Below are 23,195 nucleotides of genomic sequence, written 5' to 3'. Positions count from 1 at the left end.
CCCCTGCCGGCAAAGTGCTTGCGGACTTATGAGAGAGATCTCTGATAGAGAGGTGTCAGAATACGCAGTACATCGCAATTTGCTGCCTATGAGGCTGCATAGCCACAGACAGACCAGAGTGCCTATGACGACCTCTGTCCATATTTACCTAAATGCCTAAAAAAAGTTAAGTTAATGACAGCTTTAAAAAAAAACAAAAAAATTACAAAATTTGCTCTATGCGCAGTATATTGAAATAATAATAAAAAAAACATTTAAAACAGAAAATAAATGATTTTCCATTGTACCCCTTTAAATGATATATTAGTGACAGTTATGCAAGAAAGTCGTCAGACTGACAAAAACTGTGCATAGAAAATATACATTGACATGTGGTCTATCTATATCAACCACCAGCAGCTTGTATAATGGGCATGTTTCTTTTCGATTTGTCACTTTGTTAACATTTGTATTGCTTAATAAAGCACATCCAAAAAAAATCGTGACAGTGCAGAGCTCTACTCTACTGTAATAGGTATGATTCTGAATGTGTACTACAGTTAAGGAGTCTAGCGCCCCCTGGTGGATGGAGGTAGGCGGCAGCTTGTCCCAGGAGCTTACCGTAGGGCTCCCGAGAAGCTGTCTTTGGCCCCCCAGCCTGCAGCAGGAAAGCTCAGGAGGAATGATCTGACTCCAAAGGAGCAGGTAACAACAGCACTGACACATTCCCTGAGTCTGCAGGAAATCTGAATGCTCAGAGCAGCCATACTAACAGTGACAGATGGATACATTGTTATTCATCCCTTCTAAGTTCTGCCAGTGTAGTCAAGGTGACTGGCAACATGTAATTATTATAGTATTTAATGACTGTGCACAGCGTGCAAGTCCTGAGCTACAGCGAGACAGCAAACTGCAATGCCATGTGCTTGTAAAGCCACCCTGGCAATCAGGAGGTTAACAGTGCTGTTGACACTCCAGAGAGGGACAGAGGGGTGTGTGTGTGTGTGTGTATATATAAGTGAGATGATTTATAGACCTTTGCTATATGTGTAAAAAAATACATGCCAGTTAATCTGAATGAAAATAAAGAACTATCTTTATATAACTTGAAGAAAGTAAAAAACAAAACAAAAAAAAACTATATTTATATAAACTACGGGGGGTGAGAGAGAGAGGAAGTACTATCTCTATAACATGTTAGCGTGAATATAATAATACATTTTTTAAGCACCAACATATTTTTCTGTGCAGTACAACAAGAGATATATATATATATAAATCCTAAGCATATTTGAGAAGGGCTCCATTCACCCATGGGCGTAGGAACCCCAAAAAATCTGGGGGGGATAGCATTTTTACTCGCCGGGTATATTCTTATTCCGTAAACTAGGAGTTGTTTATCCCATTGTACAGCACTACGGAATTTGCAGTCGCTATATAAATGATTAAATAATAACATTAAAGGGTCACTACAGGGAAGGGGTTTTACTTACCCGGATACAGCGCCGGGATCCTCCTGATTAGAACCACCCCTACCCTTCCCATGAATATTAGAACCACCCCTACCCCTTCCATGCACAAAAGAAACCCCACCTACCCCTTCCACGCATATTAACCCCCTACCCCTTCCATGCATATTAGTACCCCCTAACCACTTCCATGCATATTAGTACCCCCTAACCCCTTCCATGCATATTAGAACCCACCCTACCTCTTCCATTCATATTAGTACTCCCCTAACCCCTTCCAATAGTTTTTCTACCTCCCCCATCCTCCCATCCATATTAGTAACCCCCCTAAACCCTTCCAATTATTTTTCTACCTACCCCTCCCCCCCTATCCTTATTAGTAGCCCCCCTAACCCTTTCCAATTATTTTTCTGCCATGTTAACTAACGCCAGTGCTGGAGTGCCGTCGTGTTTACATTAAAAGGCCTGCAGGGACAGGCTATAGACACCAGAACCACTACATTAAGCTGCAGTGCTTCTGGGGACTATAGTGTTTCTTTAATGTGAGGTAAATTAGAGATTAGTGCCACGAATAATATGCTAGATTGCCTACTTACAACCAGATGAGGATGATGATGGGCTCTAGCTGCAGTCTGGCTCCACTGGTCTGGTGTAGAACAGGCTCTCTGGAGGCTGTTTGTAACTGTGGTCCCAAAAATCAATGTTCTGTGAGAACGGGAAGCAGCTCCATTTTTTGGGGGCCCTTTACACAGCTCAAGGTCTGGGTCCCATGGTCCACCTTCACGTTCCACCAATGAGTTTGTTCACAGGGGGTGGAGTGTGTAGGGGATGTCCTGATATGTGTGTAAGGAATGCATTGTGTGAATCTGTGTTTGTATGTGTAAGGGCTGCAAGGTGTGATTCTGTGTATGTACGGGATGCAGTGTGTGCGTCTGTAAGGGGTGCATTGAGTGTGTGTACGGGGTGCATTGAATGTGTGTAAGGAATGCATTGTGTGTTTCTGTGTGTGTAAGGGTGGCATGATTGTGTGATTGTGTGTGTGTGTGATGGATGTCAATCTCTCTCCCTCGTCACTCTCTTTCTCCCCCTCCCTCCCTTGTCACTCTCTCTCCCCCTCCCTTGTCACTCTCTCTCCCCCTCCCTTGTCACTCTTTCTCCCCCTCTCCCCCCTCCCTGTTTCTTTCCCCCTCCCTCCCTGTTTCTTCCCCCCCCCCCTCCCTGTTTCTTTCTCCCCCCGTTTCTTTCTCCCCTCTCCCTGTTTCTTTCTCCCCCCGTTTCTTTCTCCCCTCTCCCTGTTTCTTTCTCCCCCCCGTTTCTTTCTCCCCCCCTCCTGTTTCTTTCTCCCCCCTTCCCTGTTTCTTTCTCCCCCCTCCCTGTTTCTTTCTCCCCCCTCCCTGTTTCTTTCTCCTCCCCCCTCCCTGTTTCTTTATCCCCCCTCCCTCCCTGTTTCTTTATCCCCCCTCCCTGTTTCTTTATCCCCCCCTCCCTCCCTGTTTCTTTATCCCCCCTCCCTCCCTGTTTCTTTATCCCCCTCCCTCCCTGTTTCTTTATCCCCCCTCCCCTCCCTGTTTATTTATCCCCCCCTCCCTCCCTGTTTCTTTATCCCCCCCTCCCTGTTTCTTTATCCCCCCCTCCCTCCCTGTTTCTTTATCCCCCCTCCCTCCCTGTTTCTTTATCCCCCTCCCTCCCTGTTTCTTTATCCCCCTCCCCTCCCTGTTTATTTATCCCCCCCTCCCTCCCTGTTTCTTTATCCCCCCCTCCCTGTTTCTTTATCCCCCCCCTCCCTTCCTGTTTCTTTATCCCCCCCCTCCCTCCCTGTTTCTTTATCCCCCCTCCCTGTTTTGTTATCCCCCCCTCCCTCCCTGTTTCTTTATCCCCCCCCTGTTTCTTTCTTCCCCCCTCCCCTACCTGTGTTGTAGCGTGGCCGAGCTCTGTACTGTCCGCGGGTACAGGGAGCTTTTGTTTCCTGTATCCGGCGGACTAACAGGAAGTGCACACTCAGTGTGCACTTCCTGTTAGTCCGGCCGGGTACAGGAGACAGATGCTCCCTGTACCGGCGGACTATACAGGGCTCGGCCACGCTACATTGAGGGAGTGACAGGAGGGAGCGCTGAGCGCTTCCCTCCTGTCAGCAACCCTCTCTGGCTGCACCCGGGCGGTGCGCCCTCATGGACGCACCAGCCCGGGCAGAGCTGCAGCCGCCTGAGGCTCTCTGCAGAGCGCTCGGGCGGCTGCAGCAAAAGGGGGGCCGGCGGAGCTGGGGGGGATTTCCCCATACCTGTCCCCCCCGCATGATTTGCTGGGGGGGATGCGTCCCCCCCATCCCCCCCGGTTCCTACGCCCATGCATTCACCTCTTGTGTATGGCCTCCCTGAAGCAACATTGCCACTTATTTATTTATAAAATATTTTACCAGGATGGATACATTGAGATTTCTCTCGTTTTCAAGTATGTCCTGGGTCTTTGTCCACATAACATTGCATTGTTACAATAGGATGCAATATTACAAAAATACAATATACAAACTATATATATATATATATATCCCATTGTACAGCACTACGGAATTTGTTGGCGCTATATAAATAATAAAATAATAATAATATATATATACACACACATATAAATTTTATACATAACAGGTAATAAATATATTCAACCATGGCAGGTGCGTTCTGTGCTGAGGTATATTGCCGTAGATCTCTAAAAGATTTTAGATTGAATGAGTATTTGACTGTGTCCCTGAGGTTATTCCATAATTGCGGTGCTCTGTAGGGAAAGGAGGATCGAGTCACTTTATTTTTGTATTGCGATATGCTAAATATCGTGCTAGTACTGAATCGGAGGTTATAGTAGGTGGAAACAGCTGAGGAGAGCATTCTACTCCGGTAGGGTGGGAGCTTCCCAGAAATGCTCTTATGCACAAGGCTGGAAAGATGAAGAGTGCGTCGGGATTCCAGCGACAGCCAGTTTAGGTCTTTTAGCATGTCACAGTGGTGGGTAAAGAAATTACATTCTAGTACAAAGCGGCAGAACAAATTATAAAACGTATTACGTTTATTAAGGTGGGTTTGCGATGCGAATGTATGCACTATATTCCCATAAACCGGCGTTGGCATCTGTTTCCTTACTGTAGGGCTTAGGCAGGATTTGTTTCTGTACAGGCCACCTAGTTTTGCGTAAAGTTTTGAAGAGATTTTTTTTCAATGTATGAGTTTTTTGTTTCCCATTAAGATAGAATGTATATGTAAAATGAATGTACCCTGTGTTGAAAGTTCCCTAAAATATTGCATTAGGAAGAGCTTCGAACATTTTGCCATTTCTCTTTAGCCTTCGCTCATGCGGTCAGTTATCTGCTAAAGCTAAATGATAAATAAATGGTGGTTCTTAAAAAAAAAAAAAAAAAAAAAAATTGCAAAGATTTATCTTCAATGCTTGCAATAACTGATGTTGTCTTTGCTTATTAGTTTTGCTAAACCGTGGCCATACCAGTTCACTTAATCTAATGCACAATAGGCATAACCTGTTGGATATTTGAGGCTAAAAATTAATGCAAGTAAACAGAATGGAGTAAAATTATCTAGTATACCTACAATCCTGCAGACATGCTGACTCCCCTAGGAAAACAGCTGTACTCCCATAGCCTGTAGTACTCAGCAGCCTGGCAGCTTAGCATGATAACTTCCCAGTAGAGGAATCTTTACACTACAATGCCTAGACGAATCGCACTGTCAGCTAAGTGCTCTAATGGGTATACTGTTTTTAGTTCATATGTGCCTATGACCTTCATAATTGTAACTAAGCCCGATTTCACTTATTGCTACCTAGTCCTGAGATGTACAATGATGTTACTAGCCTGTTGCTTTTAAAATACATAACTCCATCTTGGAACTCCTCCTCAAGCTCCGTTAAGCTTGTAGATCAGTTAATTACATTAGCAGCCAATATGCGTTGCTAAGACAGTTATACCTTGCATGCCTAGTTATCGCCTAAACTTTTTGTTCACCCTGTACAATATTATGCTAAGACATGCATGCTTATCTTGACAATTTAACAAAAATGTGCAATGCCTTCAATGCCACAATATTGTTCTCTTGTGTTAATCGCTCAGTTTTCTCCTGCTGTTGTGGCAAAGCAAACCCATTTGTTAATCATATGCACGAATAAAATAAAGAATTAAAAAAAAAAAAAAAATGTCCCCTCGTGACCACTTTGCTCTTCCGCCCCTCCCCTGCATGTGGCCTGATGTCTCGCACGGAGACAGTTAGTCACGCTAGGGTCACTGTGACTGCGCTGGCAGTCTCCACCTCCCTCCTATGCGTGCAGCCAACCGCGTGTTTCTCACAGCCGGCCCTCAGGACACAGGTACATGCAGCCCCTTGGCCAGTTACAAAGCAAACTTCAGCCTCCCCTCTGGCACCCCAGCCACCTACACAGTGATGTTACTCTTTTGGGGTAATATTTGGTGCAATTAGCGAAAGGTGTGCATCTTATCTCACACAGAAGGATATCTAAATTAATAAGAATAGATTTTTTTTAACGTTAAAAAAAAAAAAATTCTCCTTGGGGGAAGATATAGAGATAAGGCATTCCTCCTTCTGTCTGAAAGCAGCAACTTGTTTTTTTACATTTCAAAATTCAGGAAAAATGGGTTCTTCTAAAAGGCTGTGACTCACATATTTCCAGCACATAGTCAAACAATTACACACAATAGTTTGTGGTAACGTAAAAAGATAAAAGCTTGCAAAAATGCTAAAACTTTCAGAAAATCTAAACAGACAGAAAGCATAATTGCTTGTTTTAATGGACATAGGAAATCATGGACATCTGACACATCTACTATATTTCTGGTTTGAGATACACTTTGACTAGGCATGTGCATGGCGAAAATTTTCAGGTTCGGTTCGGCATTCCGAAATTCGGGATTTTCGCAATTCGGGACTTCGGCAATTCGGCACGTCAAGACTTCGGAACTTCAGCAACTTCGGCTCTTCGACACTTCGGAACTTCGGCACTTCGGAACTTCGTCAACTTCGGCACTTCGGGACTTCTATTGCAGCCGCTTAGTAGATAACTCCCTAATTCCCACGGTATTAGGGAATTATCTACCAAAAGGCTGAAAGACCTAAATTGGTCTTTCAGACAAATTTACTAATACTAAGTGAAAATGACTTAGTATTAGTACATTTTGCCCCTACTCGCTATACTGCGAGTAGGGGCATGTCTAGTAAACAGTGAGCAGCCTGTGACCTAATGTCCCCCCCCCTGGCCCCCACCCCTGAGCGGCGGGTGGGGGGATTTAAATACTAAAAAGGGGGGGGACCTAATGTCCTCCCCCCTGGCCCCCACCCCTGAGCGGTGGGTGGGGGCCCTAAATACTAATAAGGGGGGGACCTAATGTCCTCCCCCTGGCCCCCACCCCTGAGTGGTGGGTGGGGGCCCTAAATACTAAAAGGGGGGGGACCTAAGGTCCTCCCCCTGGCCCCCACCCCTGAGCGGTGGGTGGGGGCCCTAAATACCAATTGGGGGGACCTATTGTCCTCCCCCCACCCCCATCCCTGAGCGGCGGGTGGGGGCCCTAAAAAAAGCCCCCCCCCCAAAAAAGTATCCCCCTACCTACCCCCCTCACCCTAAAAATAATGAGGGGGGGACCTTTAACTAAGAACCTGTAAAGAAAAAAAATAAACTTACCATTCGATGTTCTTTCTTCTAAAATCTTCTTTTTTCAGCCCTAAAAAAGGCCAAATAAAAAACCATAATAACCGACGCAATAAAAAACAAAACAAAAAAAAGAGCGCAAAAAAAAAATCCATCTTCACCCATGGAGGGCTCCGCGCAGACTGAGCTCTGCAGGGCGGGGGAAGGCTTATAAAGTCTTGCCCCGCCCTACAATTAGGTCCAGAGCACTCTGATTGGTGGGTTTAAGCCATCCAATCAGAGTGCTCTGACAGGTAAATGAAGAGACTGACAGGTAAGTCTCTACATTTACCTGTCACAGCACTCTGATTGGTTGGTTTGAAATCCACCAATCAGAGTGCTCTGTGTCATTTTACACAGCGTGGGAAAGTTCTTTGGAATTTTCCCACGCTGTGTAATTTGACTCATAACTCTCTGATAGGTTACTTAATCCACCAATCAGAGTGTTATGAGTCAAATTACACAGCGTGGGAAAATTCCAAAGAACTTGCTGTGGCTTGACTGGGGCCCTGGAACCGCTCCTTCCTGGAGCCGAATGGGGAATTAGCTCTAGTCCTTACAAGGACTTTCCCCGTTGAATCCTTTGCAAGCTGGAACAGCAGACACAGGAGTGAACGTCCTTCCCTCCAATAACAGGACGACCCACAGTTTTGGAGTGCAAGCTGGAATCAAATTTAAATGGAGGCACACTGGCCTTTTATGCAAGTTTCCCAACAAGGGTGACACCCAGGTGGACCTTGTTAGGTACAGGGACACAAAGTGAATAAACCAATAAAAACAGAGTCATACAGAGACTCTCACATACACAAACAATAGAATCCCTCCTCTGTGCTTGGGAGATAATTGAAGCAGGAACTGTACTAATCTAACCCAATTATCTCCAAGCACAGAAAAACATACAATTTTATGAAACCCCCAAAAGTACCTTAAAAACACATAAAACCCCATAAAAGTACATCCAGGGCCGGCCTTAGGGGTGTGCGACCTGTGCGGCTGCACAGGGCGCCATGGAGGAGGGGGCGCCCTGTGGCCGACACAGCTCGCACATGGCCGGGTGACAGGGGAGCAAATGTTTTTTATTTTTTTTAAATCGCGGGGGCGGGGCTTACCGCGCCGCGGGGCGTGACTTATCGCGAGCTGGGGCGGGGCTTATACCTACCCGAAGTCCCTGGTAACTGCTGCACAGGAAGAGGGAAGCAGGAAGGAATCCCTGCTTCCCCAACATCTAACTGCTTCCACTCTCCCTTCAGCCATAATGTAAAGAGGTAAGTCTGTGTGTGTGTGTCTGCCTGCCTGTGTGTGACTGCCTGTTTGTGTGACTGTGTGTCTTTGTGTCTGCCTGCCTGTGTGTTTGTGACTGTGTGTGTGTGACTGTCTGTGTGTGTGTGTGACTGCCTGTGTGTGTGTGAGACTGCCTGTGTGTGCGTGAGACTGTCTGTGTGTGTGACTGTCTGACTGCCTGCTTGTGTGTGACTGCCTGCCTGTGTGTGTGTGACTGTCTGACTGCCTGCTTGTGTGTGACTGCCTGCCTGTGTGTCTGTGACTGTCTGACTGCCTACTTGTGTGTGACTGTTTGCCTGTGTGTGTGTGTGTGACTATCTGCCTGTGTGTGTGTGTGTGTGTGTGAATGTCTGCCTGTGTGTGTGTGAATGTCTGCCTGTGTGTGTGTGTGACTGTCTGTCTGACTGCCTGTGTGTGACTGTTTGCCTGTGTGTGTGTGTGTGTGACTGTCTGCCTGTGTGTGTGTGTGACTTTCTGTGTGTGTGTGTGCGTGTGTGACTGTCTGTCTGTCTGCCTGTGTGTGACGGTTTGCCTGTGTGTGTGTGTGACTGTCTGTGTGTGGCTGTCTGCCTGTGTGTGACTCCAATTGTGTGTGCCTGTATGTGTGCTTATCAGCGTGAGTGTCTGCATGCCTGTAACCGAGTGTGTATGACTGTCTGCTTGTAAAGGAGTAGGTATGACTGTTTGCCTGTAACTGTGTGTGTGACTGTGTGCCTGTAACTGTTCGTGATTGTGTGCCTGTAACTGTGTGTTTGGCTCTGTGCCTGTCTGCCTGTAACTGAGCATGTGTGCCTGTCTGCCTGTAACTGTATGTGTGACTGTCTGCCTGTAACTGAGCATGTCTGACTGTCTGCTTGTAACTGTTTGTTTGACTATCTGCCTTTGCCTGTGTGTGTGACTGTATATATAAGGCAACTTGTTGGGGGGGTGGCGCCGTGAAGACTTTTCGCACAGAGCGCCTAATGGCCTAAGGCCGGCCCTGAGTACATCCACTGATAGCCCCGATCTGGGTGAACAACATATCCAAAAATCACCCAGATCTGTTCAGAGGTTCAGGAATTTCCTGGAAGTCATAGTTTTGACCGACCGTGCACATGGTCCTATGCCCAAAACAGTTCCAGGGAAATCGGTGCTAACAGTCGGTCAAGTTCGGTAGTCTTTTACAGGTTTCTGTGCAGGGCCCATAGGCTGTGGGCAGGAGGCTGGCATGCAGGCTTCTCCAGGAGCTCGTGGCAAAACAAAAAAGGGAGTTTGCCACATATCTTCCCCCTCCCCGGGAGACTATCCAGACCCCAGACCTCCAATCGGTCTGGGTCTGTAATAGTCTGGTGGCCTTTCCTAGACGGCCTCCTGCCACAAGTGCTCATTTGTAGATCCAGTGTCCTGCGGGGAAACAACCTAGATGCACTCCCCCCTGGTTGGATAAAGTTGTCGCTGGGGACGGCGGGTGCAGTTTCCCTCATCCGTGCCCATTGGGCAGAGGCCAGCAGCGCCCTGTTCTGTAGCTAGCGGTTCAGCCCGGTTGGTTGGTGGGTCATCAGGCCCCAGAACAAAGGGGTAGGTAGGGCTTTGTGCGCTCTGCCCTGATGCCAGCTCTGCTGCTGGAAGGAGGTCAGTAGAGGCCGTAGTTCCCTCTCCTGCACTGGACCATGGTTGGGAATGGGCAGTTGGGGATCTGGGTAGGCTGCCCAGCATCCCTATAGGGCTGGTGCAGAGACCTCGATCCTATCTGCACCATCCATGCTAGGGGGCTTGTCCCTGGATGACAGCTCCAGCTGCTGGGGAGTGGGACCGACCGTCTCCACTCCCTGTAACACAAACTGCTGCTGGGGAGAGAGACCGACCGTCTCCTCTCCCAATAATACACTCTGCCGCTGGGAAGGAAGACCGACACACTCCACTCCCTGTAATGCACACTGACGCTGTGGAGTGAGACCGGTTGTCTACACTCCCTGTAACACACTCTGCCGCTGGGGAGGAAGAACCGCACACTCCGCTCCCTGTGACACACTCTGCCGCTGGGGAGAGAGACCGGCCATCTCTTCTCCCAATAACATACTCTGACACTAGGGAGGAAGGACGACACACTCCGCTCCCTGTACTGCACACAGCCGCTGGGGAGTGAGACTGGTTGTCTCCACTCCCTGTAACACACTCTGCCGCTGGGAAGGAAGGACAACACACTCTGCTCCCTGTATTGCACACTGCTGCTGGGGAGTGAGATCGATTGTCTCCACTCCCTGTAGGATACACAGCCACTGGGGAGTGAGACTGGTTGTTTCCACTCCCTGTAACACACTCTGCCGCTGGGGAGGAAGGACGACACTCCGCTCCCTGTACTGCACACTGCTGCTGGGGAGAGAGGATGTTGCGTTCTTCTCCCGGGAACTCCAAGTTTATGAGCTCCATCACTTTGGAGACTGGCAGCGTTACCCGGTTAAATAGGCGCGAATAGTCCTGCTCCAGCTCCCACTCCAGGTTAGCCAGAAAAGTCAGATCCGGTTGCATCTCCGCTATCTCCGTAAGGCCCAAGCAGTCTTCCCGCTCATCTCGTATGCACCAGAAGCGGGAACTGTCTGGGTCTCCTAATGTCATACCATCTTCAAAAACCTCCCACAAAAGACCAGGGCCATCGTAGTCCTCTCCCTCGATGCATTGGAGATTGACCCGCTCTGGGTAGATAAAGAATGCATGCCACTGCAAGGCCCGGTATGATTCATCCAACCATACTTCAGTCATGACAAGCCTCTCCAATTCTCTTACCCATTCCTCTGAGGTCTGGTCTCCTAGGAATGGCATCCGCAGCTCCAGCTGTTCTACTTCACGCTGGTTGGTGGTCGGGAGTTCCTCGCTCCGGAAGGATCGAATTTCATCTCCCCCTAAGTCCACCCACAAGGATGTAGCATATGTAGCGTGGATGCACAGTGTGTGTGTGTGTATAGTGAATGAAGTGTGTTTGTGTAGTGGATGCAGTGTGTGTAGTTGATCCAGTGTGTAGTGGATGATGTTTGTTTGTTAGCTGGATTCAGAGTTTGTGAGTATATGTGGTGTATGAAAAGGGCTGCATTCTATTGGACAAGTTTTTTTGTTTTTTTTATAATTTCTTATTTTGTAATCATTAATTTATTAGGTTTACTTCCTCCTCCATACCTCTTACCTGTGGCCAGGGAGGTGGGACATATGCTCCCTGGTGGTCCGGTGGCACTGTGCATGCTACCTAATGCTGTGTAGTGACGAGGGGGCCCAACCAACAAGATCTTCAGTTTTCGGTCGCTTCTCTCTCTAACTGCGTGTCGCGAGGAGTATTGCTATGGTAACCTGTGGCAATGCTCTGACAGCCGGGCTCTCACAAGAGTTGGAGAGAGCTTAAAACGTAACTGTATAAAACGTATAATTTTGAAAGTAATGATTTGACCACACACACATTTTCATTTATTTTTGCTTTTAACACTGGTTACATGTTAGGTCATAACCCTCCCCCCCCTTATTAGTAGTGTTTTGGGAAGGATAGAGGTATTAGAGGGATGCCCTCAAAGGCACACATTAGGACTATCCTTACTTTATAAACTTGATTACATTTTTCAGATTTTACCCCTTTTTAGGATATAAGGATATGTATCCAGGAAGATAAGGCGAGTTTGGCAGCCCTATATTGGTATAGAGTCGTAATGCTGCATACCTTTGCAACCTTAGTGTCTAATATACCAGGATGCAACTGAGATATAGTCTGTATTATCGGCGCCACTTGGAAAGGATGTTGGACTGACCAAAGAATAAGGATGTGAATATGTTAATCACATTGCTTGCCCCATTAAGGGCAGACCATGCAGAGAATTCTGTTACAGCTCTCTCTGCATTGACTTTATTATCTTAGTGTAGTATTAATGCATTGCATTTGCAATATAGTTTCTAAGGTAAGTTCCCTATTATCCCTAGAATCCAGACATCAGGGAACATACCAGGGTGGGTGGTACAGGAGACTAAAATAGAAACCTTCCTTCTGGATTCGGGAGAGTTGGGAGGCCTGATAATGTAATACATATGTGCAATAGATAAGACATGGAATCGTTTTGGGGCGCGGAATTCTAACCCCACATATCTCTGCTAACTCAAACACCAGATATTTCTGGTTTCTAGCATGCTTTTAACCCCTTAAGACCGGAGGGCGTACAATTACGTCCTTTTAAAAGCGTCTCTAAACGCCGCAGGGCGTAATTGTACGCCCTCCGTTTTTTTGTTACTTACCCGGTCGCCGGCGATCCCACGCCGGCGATCGCGGTTGGGGGGACTCCCAGGGAGCCCCCCGCGGCACCTCCATCCTCTTCAGCCCCCCCGGGCCATGTGAGAGTGAGGGCCTTGCGAGGACCTCACTCTCACATGGCCGGGATAGCTGGCTGCAGCATTGCCAGCAGGGGGACTGCCTGTAATGACAGTTAGTCCCCCTGCTGGCTAAATTCAAATAAACAACAGTTAAAATAAGTGTAAAAAAAAAATATATATATATATACTTTATTATATATATATGATCTAAGTATATATATACACATATACATACACACACATACACTGTCTAGGTGTATTTTAATATTAATATATATATAATTATATATATATATATATATTAATATCAAATTACACGTAGACTGATACTGATTAAATATATATATAATTATTGTTATATATATATATATTTATATATAATAAAAAAATAAATATGTAAATATGTAAAAAAATAAAATAAAAAAAATAATTAAAAATAAAATATAAAAAAAATATATAGATGTGTTTTATTTCATTGTAACTGTATTGTGATATTAATATATATATATTTATATTAAAATACACGTAGAACGAAATAATATATATCTATATACATAAATATATACGTATATATCACTATATATATACCTATATATAAATAAAAATATTTTAAAAAAATTATATATATATATATATATATACGTATATATACACATATGTATATATATACATAGATTAATTCTACACATATATTTATGTAATATTTTTACATATTTAGGTATCCTAATTAATTACAATTAGCGGGACCTGCCTGACAACCCATGCTGAAAGTATAGGGAATTTAATTTGCTAGCAATATATTTAACCCTATAACTTTCCAAGACACCATAAAACCTGTACATGAGGGGTACTGTTTTACTCGGGAGACTTCGCTGAACACAAATATTAGTGTTTCAAAACAGTAAAATGTATTACAACGATGATATCGCCAGTAAAAGTGAAGTTTTTTGCATTTTTCACACACAAACAGCACTTACACGGACGATATTATTGCTGCAATACTTTTCACTGTTTTGAAACACAAATATTTGTGTTCAGCGAAGTCTCCCGAGTACAACAGTACCCCTCATGTACAGATTTTATGGTGTTTTCAAAAATTACAGCGTCAAATATAAGGCTTGTGTTTCATTTTTTTCACATTAAAATTCGCCAGATTGCTTACGTTGCCTTTATGACCCTATGGTAGCCCAAGAATGAAAATTACCCCTATGATGGCATACTATTTGCAATAGTAGACAACCCATGGTATTGCAAATGGGATATGTCCAGTCTTTTTTAGTAGCCACTTAGTCACAAATACTGGCCAAAATTGGCGTTTTTTGCATTTTTCACACACAAACAAATACTAACGATAACTTTGGCCAGTGTTTGTGACCAAATGGCTACTAAAAAAGACTGGACATATCCCATTTGCAATACCTTGGGTTGTCTACTATTGCAAATGGTATGCCATTATGGGTGTAAATTTATTTCCTGGGCTACTATACAGTCTCAAAGGCAACGTAACCAATCTAGCAAATTTCAATTTAAAATGTAACACGCTATGTTTGACCATGTAACTTCCCAAAACAGCATAAAACCTGTACATAGGGGATACTGTTTTACACGTGAGACTTTGCTGAATACAAATATGTGTATTTTATTGCAGTAAAAGCAAACAGTATTATGACATTGACAGTTAAATGTCATGTAGAACAAAAAAATAAAAAAAATCTTATTTTCTCCCATTTTGTTTTATATTTTTTTCATATTAAATTATGTTTCATAGCTAAATATTTGATATTAAATGAAAGCCCTGTTTCCCCTGAATAAAATGATATATAAAAGGGAGGGTGCATTTAATATGAAAGAGGTGAATTTTATAACATGACAGGAGGCTTCGTATTTGCTTAAGTCTCTCTTTACTAGAACTCCACAGCAGCACAGAAAAAACAACCAATCAGAAAAAAGTTAGATACTATAAAACTCCCCTCCCCATGCATCATTCCCTCTTTCTTTGCTGCTCCGCATCAGTACAGGTCAGAGTACCACTGCCTCCTGCTTATGTGGGTGGCTTTGGGTTGTATTATGATTTATTATGATTTATATTTGATTTCTTAGTATATTTACTTATTTGTTATCTGTACCTTTATTTAGTACCATGTGTTCTGTACTTCTATATATTATGTTATTTTTTGTGTCATTGTCTGCTTACATATATTTCTTCTTCCCTTGCCTTTGCTTCCCCTGTCGTCTTAGGGATTCCTTCCCTTCCATGTGGTAGTTTTAGGGGAGTTCTTGGGGGTCTTCCCTGTTTCGCCATGTCTTCCCTCCCTCCCCTCACTGCCCACTCTCTTTGCTCGCCATTTTCCGCGGGCTGCCTGCGCGGTATAGGGGTTTCAGGAGACTAGCCTCGGGCTGCCTCCTGATTTCCCCGTTCCCCTAGTTCCATTCCGGCGACCGAGGTGCTCGCGGTCGGACGCGAGTACCCGCCGGCCGTTCCACTCACACACGTGGCCGCCCCGTCCACCACATGGCCGACCGCCGCGCTCAACTTCTTCACAGAGCCGCAGGCGGCCGACCGGGTGGAGGAGTGTGCACCTACCCGCGGCCTCTCCTCCGCCCACGGTGGTCGGATCGCGGCTATCGCTGCCCTGCTTTCTCCCCGGCGGATTGCCTTCCGTTTTGTGTGGAACGGAGGGCTCTGTGCTGCATCCCATGCCTTCCTCCTATGTACTATGTATTTGCAGCATATATCTCACAGATTACTGTGTGTCTTAGGGCATTTTTCACGTCGTATATCACATATTAGTTTACTGACAGCGTATATCACATATTAGTTTACTGACAGTGTATATCACATATTGGTTTACTGACAGTGTAGATCACATATTAGTTTTTCTGACAGTGGATATCACATGTTAGTTTGCTCTGCGGACAGTGTATATCACAGATTCTGTGAGTTTTACCGACAGTGTGTATCACGGTTTACTGTGGGTTTGTTGTCGGTGTATAGCGCGGATTGCTGAGTGTTTCTGTTGATTGTGTATATCGCAGATTGATGTGAGTTTTGCTGACGGTGTTTGTCACGGATCGCCGTGAGTTTTTACTGTCAGTGTATATCTACAGGTTTCTGTGAGTGCCTGATGGGATACGTCACAGGTTATTGTGAGTTGCAGATATATATGAACTCAGTTACACAGACTCTGTACAGGGTGTTTACAGTGCCAGTTAGCTCTAGGATTCATCTCCGTCTCAGTATATATTTTTTCTGCCCAGCTGGAAGTCTCTGTGAGACTACTCTGGTATGATTTCTCTGTCCCTGGCATATATTTCTCGCTTACAGACCTGGCTCTGACTCAAACTGGTAAGGGAGACCAGTCTACGCTGACACCATAATTTTTTACCAGTTTCCCGGGGGAATTCATTGAGTTGGCTATCGTTAGCCCTACTCCTGGACGTGCCCATGGTTTCAATACCCTTCAGGTGGTATGATGAGGGTAATCTATAATATGATAAGAAATTTCCACAGATCTGTGTGAACATGGGCATACCAATTCGCAGTTTACGGAGAGTATTGCTCAGTGCATCTTACATTCATGGACATGGTAGTCACTGGAACAACTTCCGCTTATACCCTATACGGATGGAATACCACTATTTGCCTGCTGGGCATTGAGGGACTGCGAGTCCCGGTTCAGGTTATTCATACGGCGTTACGCTGCCTATGGGTTGGCGTCTAGAGGTCCTATGTCACAGGATGCTCTGAGGATCTGCTATTTTTAGGGACCTCTGTTGAAACTCGGAGGTTCCCATTGCTCACTCCATACCCATTGTAACGCGCTACGGAATCGGAGAGCGCTATTTGAATAACATGTTATCATAATATAACAATAATACACAATCCAGGATTGGCCTGCTATGTCTGTGCCCATAAGAACGGCCTGCTATGTCGGTGCCCATAAGAATGGCCTGCTATGTCTGTGCCCATAAGACTGGCCTGCTATGTCTGTGCCCATAAGAACGGCCTGCTATGTCTGTGCCCATAAGAACGGCCTGCTATGTCTGTGCCCATAAGAATGGCCTGCTATGTCTGTGCCCATAAGACCGGCCTGCTATGTCTCTGCCCATAAGACCGGCCTGCTATGTCTGCGCCTATAAGAACGGCCTGCTATGTCTGTGCCATAAGAACGGCCCGCTATGTCGGTGACCATAGGATCGACCTGCTAGGTCTGTGCCCATAAGATCGGCCTGCTGTGTCTGTGCCCATAAGAACGGCCTGCTATGTCTGTGCCCATAAGAATGGCCTGCTGTGTCTGTGCCCATAAGATCGGCCTGCTATGTCTGTGCCCATAAGATCGGCCTGCTATGTCTGTGCCCATAAGATCGGCCTGCTGTGTCTGTGCCCATAAGATCGGCCTGCTGTGTCTGTGCCCATAAGATCGGCCTGCTATGTCTGTGCCCGTAGGTACGACCTGCTATGTCTGTGCCCATAAGTACGGCCGGCTACGTCTGTGCCTATTAAGAATGTCGGTACCTATTAAGACGGCCTGTTATGTCTGGGTGCCGTACCCCTGCTAGGCCGCAGACCTGGGGGAATATCACTGGGGTAATGCCGGTGCCCACCAGTGACATGGAAATAGGCAGGTGTCCAGACTGGCATCTTTGCCAATCTATCCAAGAGGAAACCAGTATACGGCCATCTGAATACGGTGGTTAGGGTGAAGGCCCTAAACCTCATGCCTGAAGGGCAGGGTTTTTTATAAGGTACCCGGTCATACATCTCCAAGGAAGACTTCGCACGGGCAAGGATCGGTGCTCAAGAATTTATGTATTTTTCTCTTATCTGCGTTAATTTTTTCGTTTTCGTAACTTCTTTTTCCTTTCGCTCGGGTCGTCGAGAGGCCTAACTTGACCTCCCCCGACCTCCCGGGTGCTTGTGGATTGCGGAGAACGTCTCCAGCTTTCCTCCGGCTACCAACGGTCGTCCTGGACCCCGCGCGCGCGCACGGGATCCGGGCGGACAGTTGGTAGTTTTTTCTTTTCCATTGTTGTTTTCTTCCGTGGATTGCCATCAGCCTTATACTGATATTGGTATTGGGTGTACCCTGCAATTGGTCACCCTGAGTCTATAGGGACTCTAGTTTGGACCACAGGAGGGTGCGGCCCTCCATCATCCCGATTCAAGAATACTTTATTTTCAGGAACAGAGAGCGTACCCTCTCAGATACAGGACGGACACTGATTTGTTATTGGAGGGCGCAGCCCTCCCTCAACCTCGGCCGAATACTGGGCTGGATACAGAGTACACGTTCGGAGGACACGTTCTCATAGAAGGAACCGGTCACGGATGTAAACCCTACTGTTTTGGTTGTTAACAGGCGCGGCCGCTCAGGCTATCGGCCGGACGCTATCACGTTAGTCGATCTCATTAGATGAGAACGCGGCTCTCTCGTACACTCGACACTCTACACAGGCTTGTACCTGTGCAAGACATCGGTGACTGCATAGCGGGGCGTCCCTCCTGCATTCAATTAGATCTGACGCCCGTACTACTGATTTCGTTATAGAGGACTGCCTAGTCATACAAGATATAAATTTAGTCTGGATCCCTCTACTCTATCTCCTGTGAGGGCTCTACTGGGTCCGGATCACTTAGGTACACACACTACTGGAGATAGTACGGCTAACGGCTGGCCTCAGGTATTACGAGAGTGCAGGTTTTTGGTATTTTCTGCACCTTATATATCGGAAACCTGCTTTCTGTTTTTGGATATCCAGACTATTGCGGACCAACCGCACAGACCGTTTCTCCCATGTCAAGATGACAGGAGCTACGGAAACCTTCATGGAGCGAAAGGACACTGCCTTGCTCGGGTACCAAGATTAAGGAAGGCCAGTTATCCGGTCCCTAGGTAACCGCACACATGGTTCACATGGTAAGACCGGACATCCCGGTTGGCTTGAGTTCCCTGCTCATTACAATCTTGGGAGAAGGGGGCAGGACGGCCCCATCTCCTCGGAACGCATACCTGGCGAACAGGATTCGGAGTTGGTGGGTCCTCCGTCTGTTAGCTATTTACCCCTCGCGGGAGCCATTCTGCTTTTTGATTCACGCTAACCTACTCTTCAACTACCGTCGAGGAGACCTACGAGACCTTGTGAGAGTACCTGGGGTACCCCGACTCCTACACAGACACCTTTCACTCTTAGGCGAGGACATACCTGGATGGAAATCTGCACTCCGGTTTACACTCTCCATCCCTTTGAATATTTCCGGGATTCTCTATTCCAGAAATTAGTCGACCACTGTTCCTCCACACGAGTTCAGTTCGGAACCATGACTGGACGTCCTTTTGGAATCTTTTCTCTACAGAGTCCGAGGATTACACAGTCCATTTGGAATGTCGGAATCACTTAGGATACGGCTAATTGACAACACTACAGTTACCACCCTACAGATCAAGAGTTGAGACAAGGTGGCACTTTCTTCTCGCGGCCTTGCATCCGCAAAAGGCCTTCGTTATTTTACAAGTACAGGAATATAGCTGATAGGTCAGTTTGCAAGCTCAGGTCCCAACCGCTAGGAAGCGGGTGACAACAACAAGTATGTTGGATCTATCAGCAGGTGGTGTTTTTTCTGTGTTTTGAGATGCTTCATCGGCTGACATCTTCATTGATCCGTCTACTGTCGTTTTTCGCAGTTGGTAAGTACAATTAGGATTACTCCGCTATCTCCTGGAATAGGTACCAGCGACACAACCAGCGTTGGATTGGTGATCTGAGCGTTGAAACAGCAAATACGAAGCCTCCTGTCATGTTATAAAATTGTAGATTATGCTAGCTTTAGTGTACCTATAATCTTAATTTTATTAATGACAGGAGGCGAGTATTTCCCACCCATTTTTATCCCTCCCTTGTTCTATGTTTATAGTTTGGTTTGATCAGGTACGTATGCAACTCTGCTTGTTGTCTCTGCTACCTGTTGCATGCTCTTATGTCTTTTCTTTCATAAGTAGGGTTGGGATATCTAGATTTTAAGGTAATTTTGGTTGCTACATGGGTGCACACATGTTTATTCAGAGTACATTTCATTGGATAATCAACCTGTTCGATTCTGTTTTTCTTTCGTTTCAGCTTACAGTCCATCAACACTATCTAGTTTGACGGTTACTCTCGGATGGTGGACGTCATTATATTCATCGTGTCTAGGACTTCGTTTCTTCCCCATGATGTTCTCTGCCTTTTTTCTGTTTTTGTCGCAGCTTGAAAGAGGAAATGATGCATGGGGAGGGGAGTTTTATAGTATCTAACTTTTTTCTGATTGGTTGTTTTTTCTGTGCTGCTGTGGAGTTCTAGTAAAGAGAGACTTAAGCAAATACTCGCCTCCTGTCATTAATAAAATTAAGATTATAGGTACACTAAAGCTAGCATAATCTACAATTACGGTTGAACAGACATATAGCGCAAATGCCAGGTTTTGTTTACATTTTGTTTCGTTCACAACATGTACATTTGGCTCCGTCCTTAAGGGGTTAATATCAATGTAAATATGTATGTGCTATGTAAAAACTCTTTGTGTGATATCTGTGTATACCTGTGTTCTCTGCCTATGCAAATATGTTAAGAACTGAGCAAACATACTGTTGGAAATAATGCAAATGTTGTGTTATTTAAAATGGAAAATACATGCCTTTATGTGTTTAAACTTTGTTGCTTTTCAGTAAAGAGTTCAACTTGTAATGATTGGGAGGAACGCTTTGAAATATATTGCAGGGGGAAGAAGGTAATATTTTTTATAAGGTATCAGAGATTGTTCTGAATTTAGACTTCAAGTGTACATGTTCAGTGGTGTATCCTGGTTTTGTGCTGCCCTAGGCAGGACAAAACTCAGGCGCCCCCCTCGCCACCCCCACCCAACCCTTCCCCCCCACCCCGCCTTCTAAATACACACACACACATTCACTGACAGATACGCATACATTAGCTAGCAGAAACACACACACTCACACACACAGTCAGACACACACACACACTAACAGGCACACACACTAACAGACACACACACAGTCACACTCACTAACAGATATACACACACACACTCACTCACTCACATTAACACTTTTTTTTTATTTACCCCCCCAGCCTCCTTACCTTTGGGAATGCTGGGGGGAGGGGGGGATTCTCTATCTCCCTGGGTTCTAGTGGGGCTGCCGGTCGGGCTGCTGGGCTGGTTGCTGGGCGGGCGGCGAAGGAGCACTTCCTCTGAGCTATCTGCTCAGCTCCCTCGCGCGCCTCAGAGTGAGGCTGGGAGCCGGAATATGACGTCATATTCTGGCTCCCAGCCTCACTCTGCGGCGCGTGAGGGAGCTGAGCAGACAGCACAGAGGAAGTGCTCCCTCGCCATTTGGGGGCGGCTTTTTTTGCCGCCCCCTGGAAAATGCCGCCCAAGGCAAATGCCTTGTTTGCCTCGCGGCTAAAACGTCCCTGTACATGCTTTGGAAAATCATTTGATTGTGAATGTATTTTTTATGCATTGTGCTAGCAGAATTGTCTGCAAATTATTAGACCACTTAACTGCTGGTAACTTTCTAGCAATAGAATTTTCTGTATCGCCAACCGTCATCAGTTGGAGTCTGCCTTAAGGGGAACTGTCACTTGCCAATATTTTGCATATTATATTATGTTTACTTATACCTATATTTAACAAGAATGTATTGGTGTGAAATTAAAAGGAGAAACCCACATCTCTTCATCCTGCACCTGTCTCCATCTTAGCTCCTTGTAAATCATTGTTCTAAGCTCTGTCCTTTGTACCTGGCAGTTAGCCAGAGAAACTGCTCCTGCTTGAGAAGTGTTTCTTAATCCCATTGAATGCTGCTTTAGAGTTTATTGTGGTGTATAGAGCAGATGAGGTAAGGACAAATCTTTACCACTAAATGATATATCCATACTTCCCAACTGTCCTGATTTCAGTGGGACAGTCCCTATTTTTGTCCCTATTTTCGACTCCTGTCCAACGCCCCAACTTAGTTCCCTGGTATCCTATAATGCTATGTTAAGGGCACTAGGCCGGCCCCCTTTCTGGATGGATATGCCCCCATTGCTGTAATAGCATCCCTGGATTGCCCCCCTCTACACCCTCCCACAGGCGGCCCACTACTCGGGACGCCGGAATTGGATGGTATGTACACCTAACAGAGAAATGTAGTACAGACACATATTTGTTCGGCATTTTCTAAAGCAAAATCATATAAATGAAAATGTATAAATAAAAAGCATAACCAATAGCCAATGTATAAATAAAAAGCATAACCAATAGCCAATGTATAAATAAAAAGCATAACCAATAGCTAATTTTTTGTTAGATATTAGAATGTACTAAAAAAGAGACAGTTCTTCTTTAACTTTGTTCTAATGAGGGCAGCCATTTTTACTCCTTTTTTTTTTTAAAGAAGATCATGCATAATTTACACTTTTTAAACTAGCTCAAAGTGTGTTTTTGAAGTGCCGGGCACTTGCACCTGATGTCTGTATTCTTGAAAACCAGTTATTGATTAGCTACATAGTCTTTGATGCAAGCTATTATTCTGATTAAAGAGGACTTAAAGATGGCTGTTCCCATGGAACAAGGGTAAGCCAGTATATGCACAGATATTAGTTATTTACTGCAATGTATGCATTATAGAAAAATGCACCCATATACTGTAGTACAATAACACAAACAGAGAACTGTTTCCTGTATGATTCAATTTAATTTTTTAAAGGGACACTATAGTCACCAAAACAACTTTAGCTTAATGAAGCAGTTTGGGTGTATATATCATGCCTCTGTAGTTTCACTGCTCAATTCACTGCTCTTTAGGAGTTAGATCACTTTTGTTTCTGTTTATGCAACACTTATGCACAGTCAGCTTCCCTGACTGTGACTGACACAACCAAAACAAATTGGTTTCATATTCAAAAAGATGTAACTTTAAAAACCTTTAACTCCTGCTCTGTAAATTGAAGTTTATTCACAGCATGAGATAAAAATTCTAAATTAAATAATCTAGCAATATATTAACAGAGCATTTGCAATAAAGGAAGTGCAAACATTAGATGACTCTTGACAGGAAGTGTTTAGGAAGGCTGTGTAAGTGACATGAAAGCAGGTGTGGCTGGGCTGCATAAACAAAGTGATTTAACTCCTAAATGGCTGAGAATTGAGCAGTGAGAATGCAGGAGCATGATCTTTACACCAGGCTTCATTAAATCAATGTTTTTTGGTGACTATAGTGTCCCTGTAAGCTTTACATTGGCACTGCCTAGACCTTTGTCAACTATACCTGCAGATATTTTCAGAGCTAATGAACTTGGGTGTAGTTAGTAAACTAAGTTTATCTTGTGTTCTAACTCCTGAACTAATATACCAGTAATAGTTATTGTAAAGTTCAATAAAGTTAGTTGGGGAATTTTTCAAACTTGACT

General features: G+C 45.2%; 1 protein-coding gene across 2 annotated transcripts in view; it reads left to right on the top strand.

Moving 5' to 3' along the window:
• Positions 1-554: 554 nt before the first annotated feature.
• Positions 555-23,195, top strand: part of CTPS2 (CTP synthase 2) — a 186,324-nt gene continuing 163,683 nt past the window's right edge. Inside the window, exons 1-2 of one of the 2 annotated variants that reach the window (XM_063449269.1) lie at positions 555-684; positions 20,450-20,511. In XM_063449269.1, coding sequence (XP_063305339.1) covers positions 20,468-20,511 — 44 coding nt within the window. In that variant the 5' untranslated portion in view covers positions 555-684; positions 20,450-20,467. The remainder of the gene's footprint in view (positions 685-20,449; positions 20,512-23,195) is intronic. The other variant, XM_063449279.1, reaches the window with a different exon arrangement.

This window comes from Pelobates fuscus, chromosome 1 (genome assembly GCF_036172605.1).
Source record: "Pelobates fuscus isolate aPelFus1 chromosome 1, aPelFus1.pri, whole genome shotgun sequence".
In the NCBI taxonomy this organism is placed as follows: domain Eukaryota; kingdom Metazoa; phylum Chordata; class Amphibia; order Anura; family Pelobatidae; genus Pelobates; species Pelobates fuscus.
The sequence above is the reverse complement of the archived record's forward strand: the minus strand, read 5'-3'. Positions and strand labels throughout refer to the sequence as shown.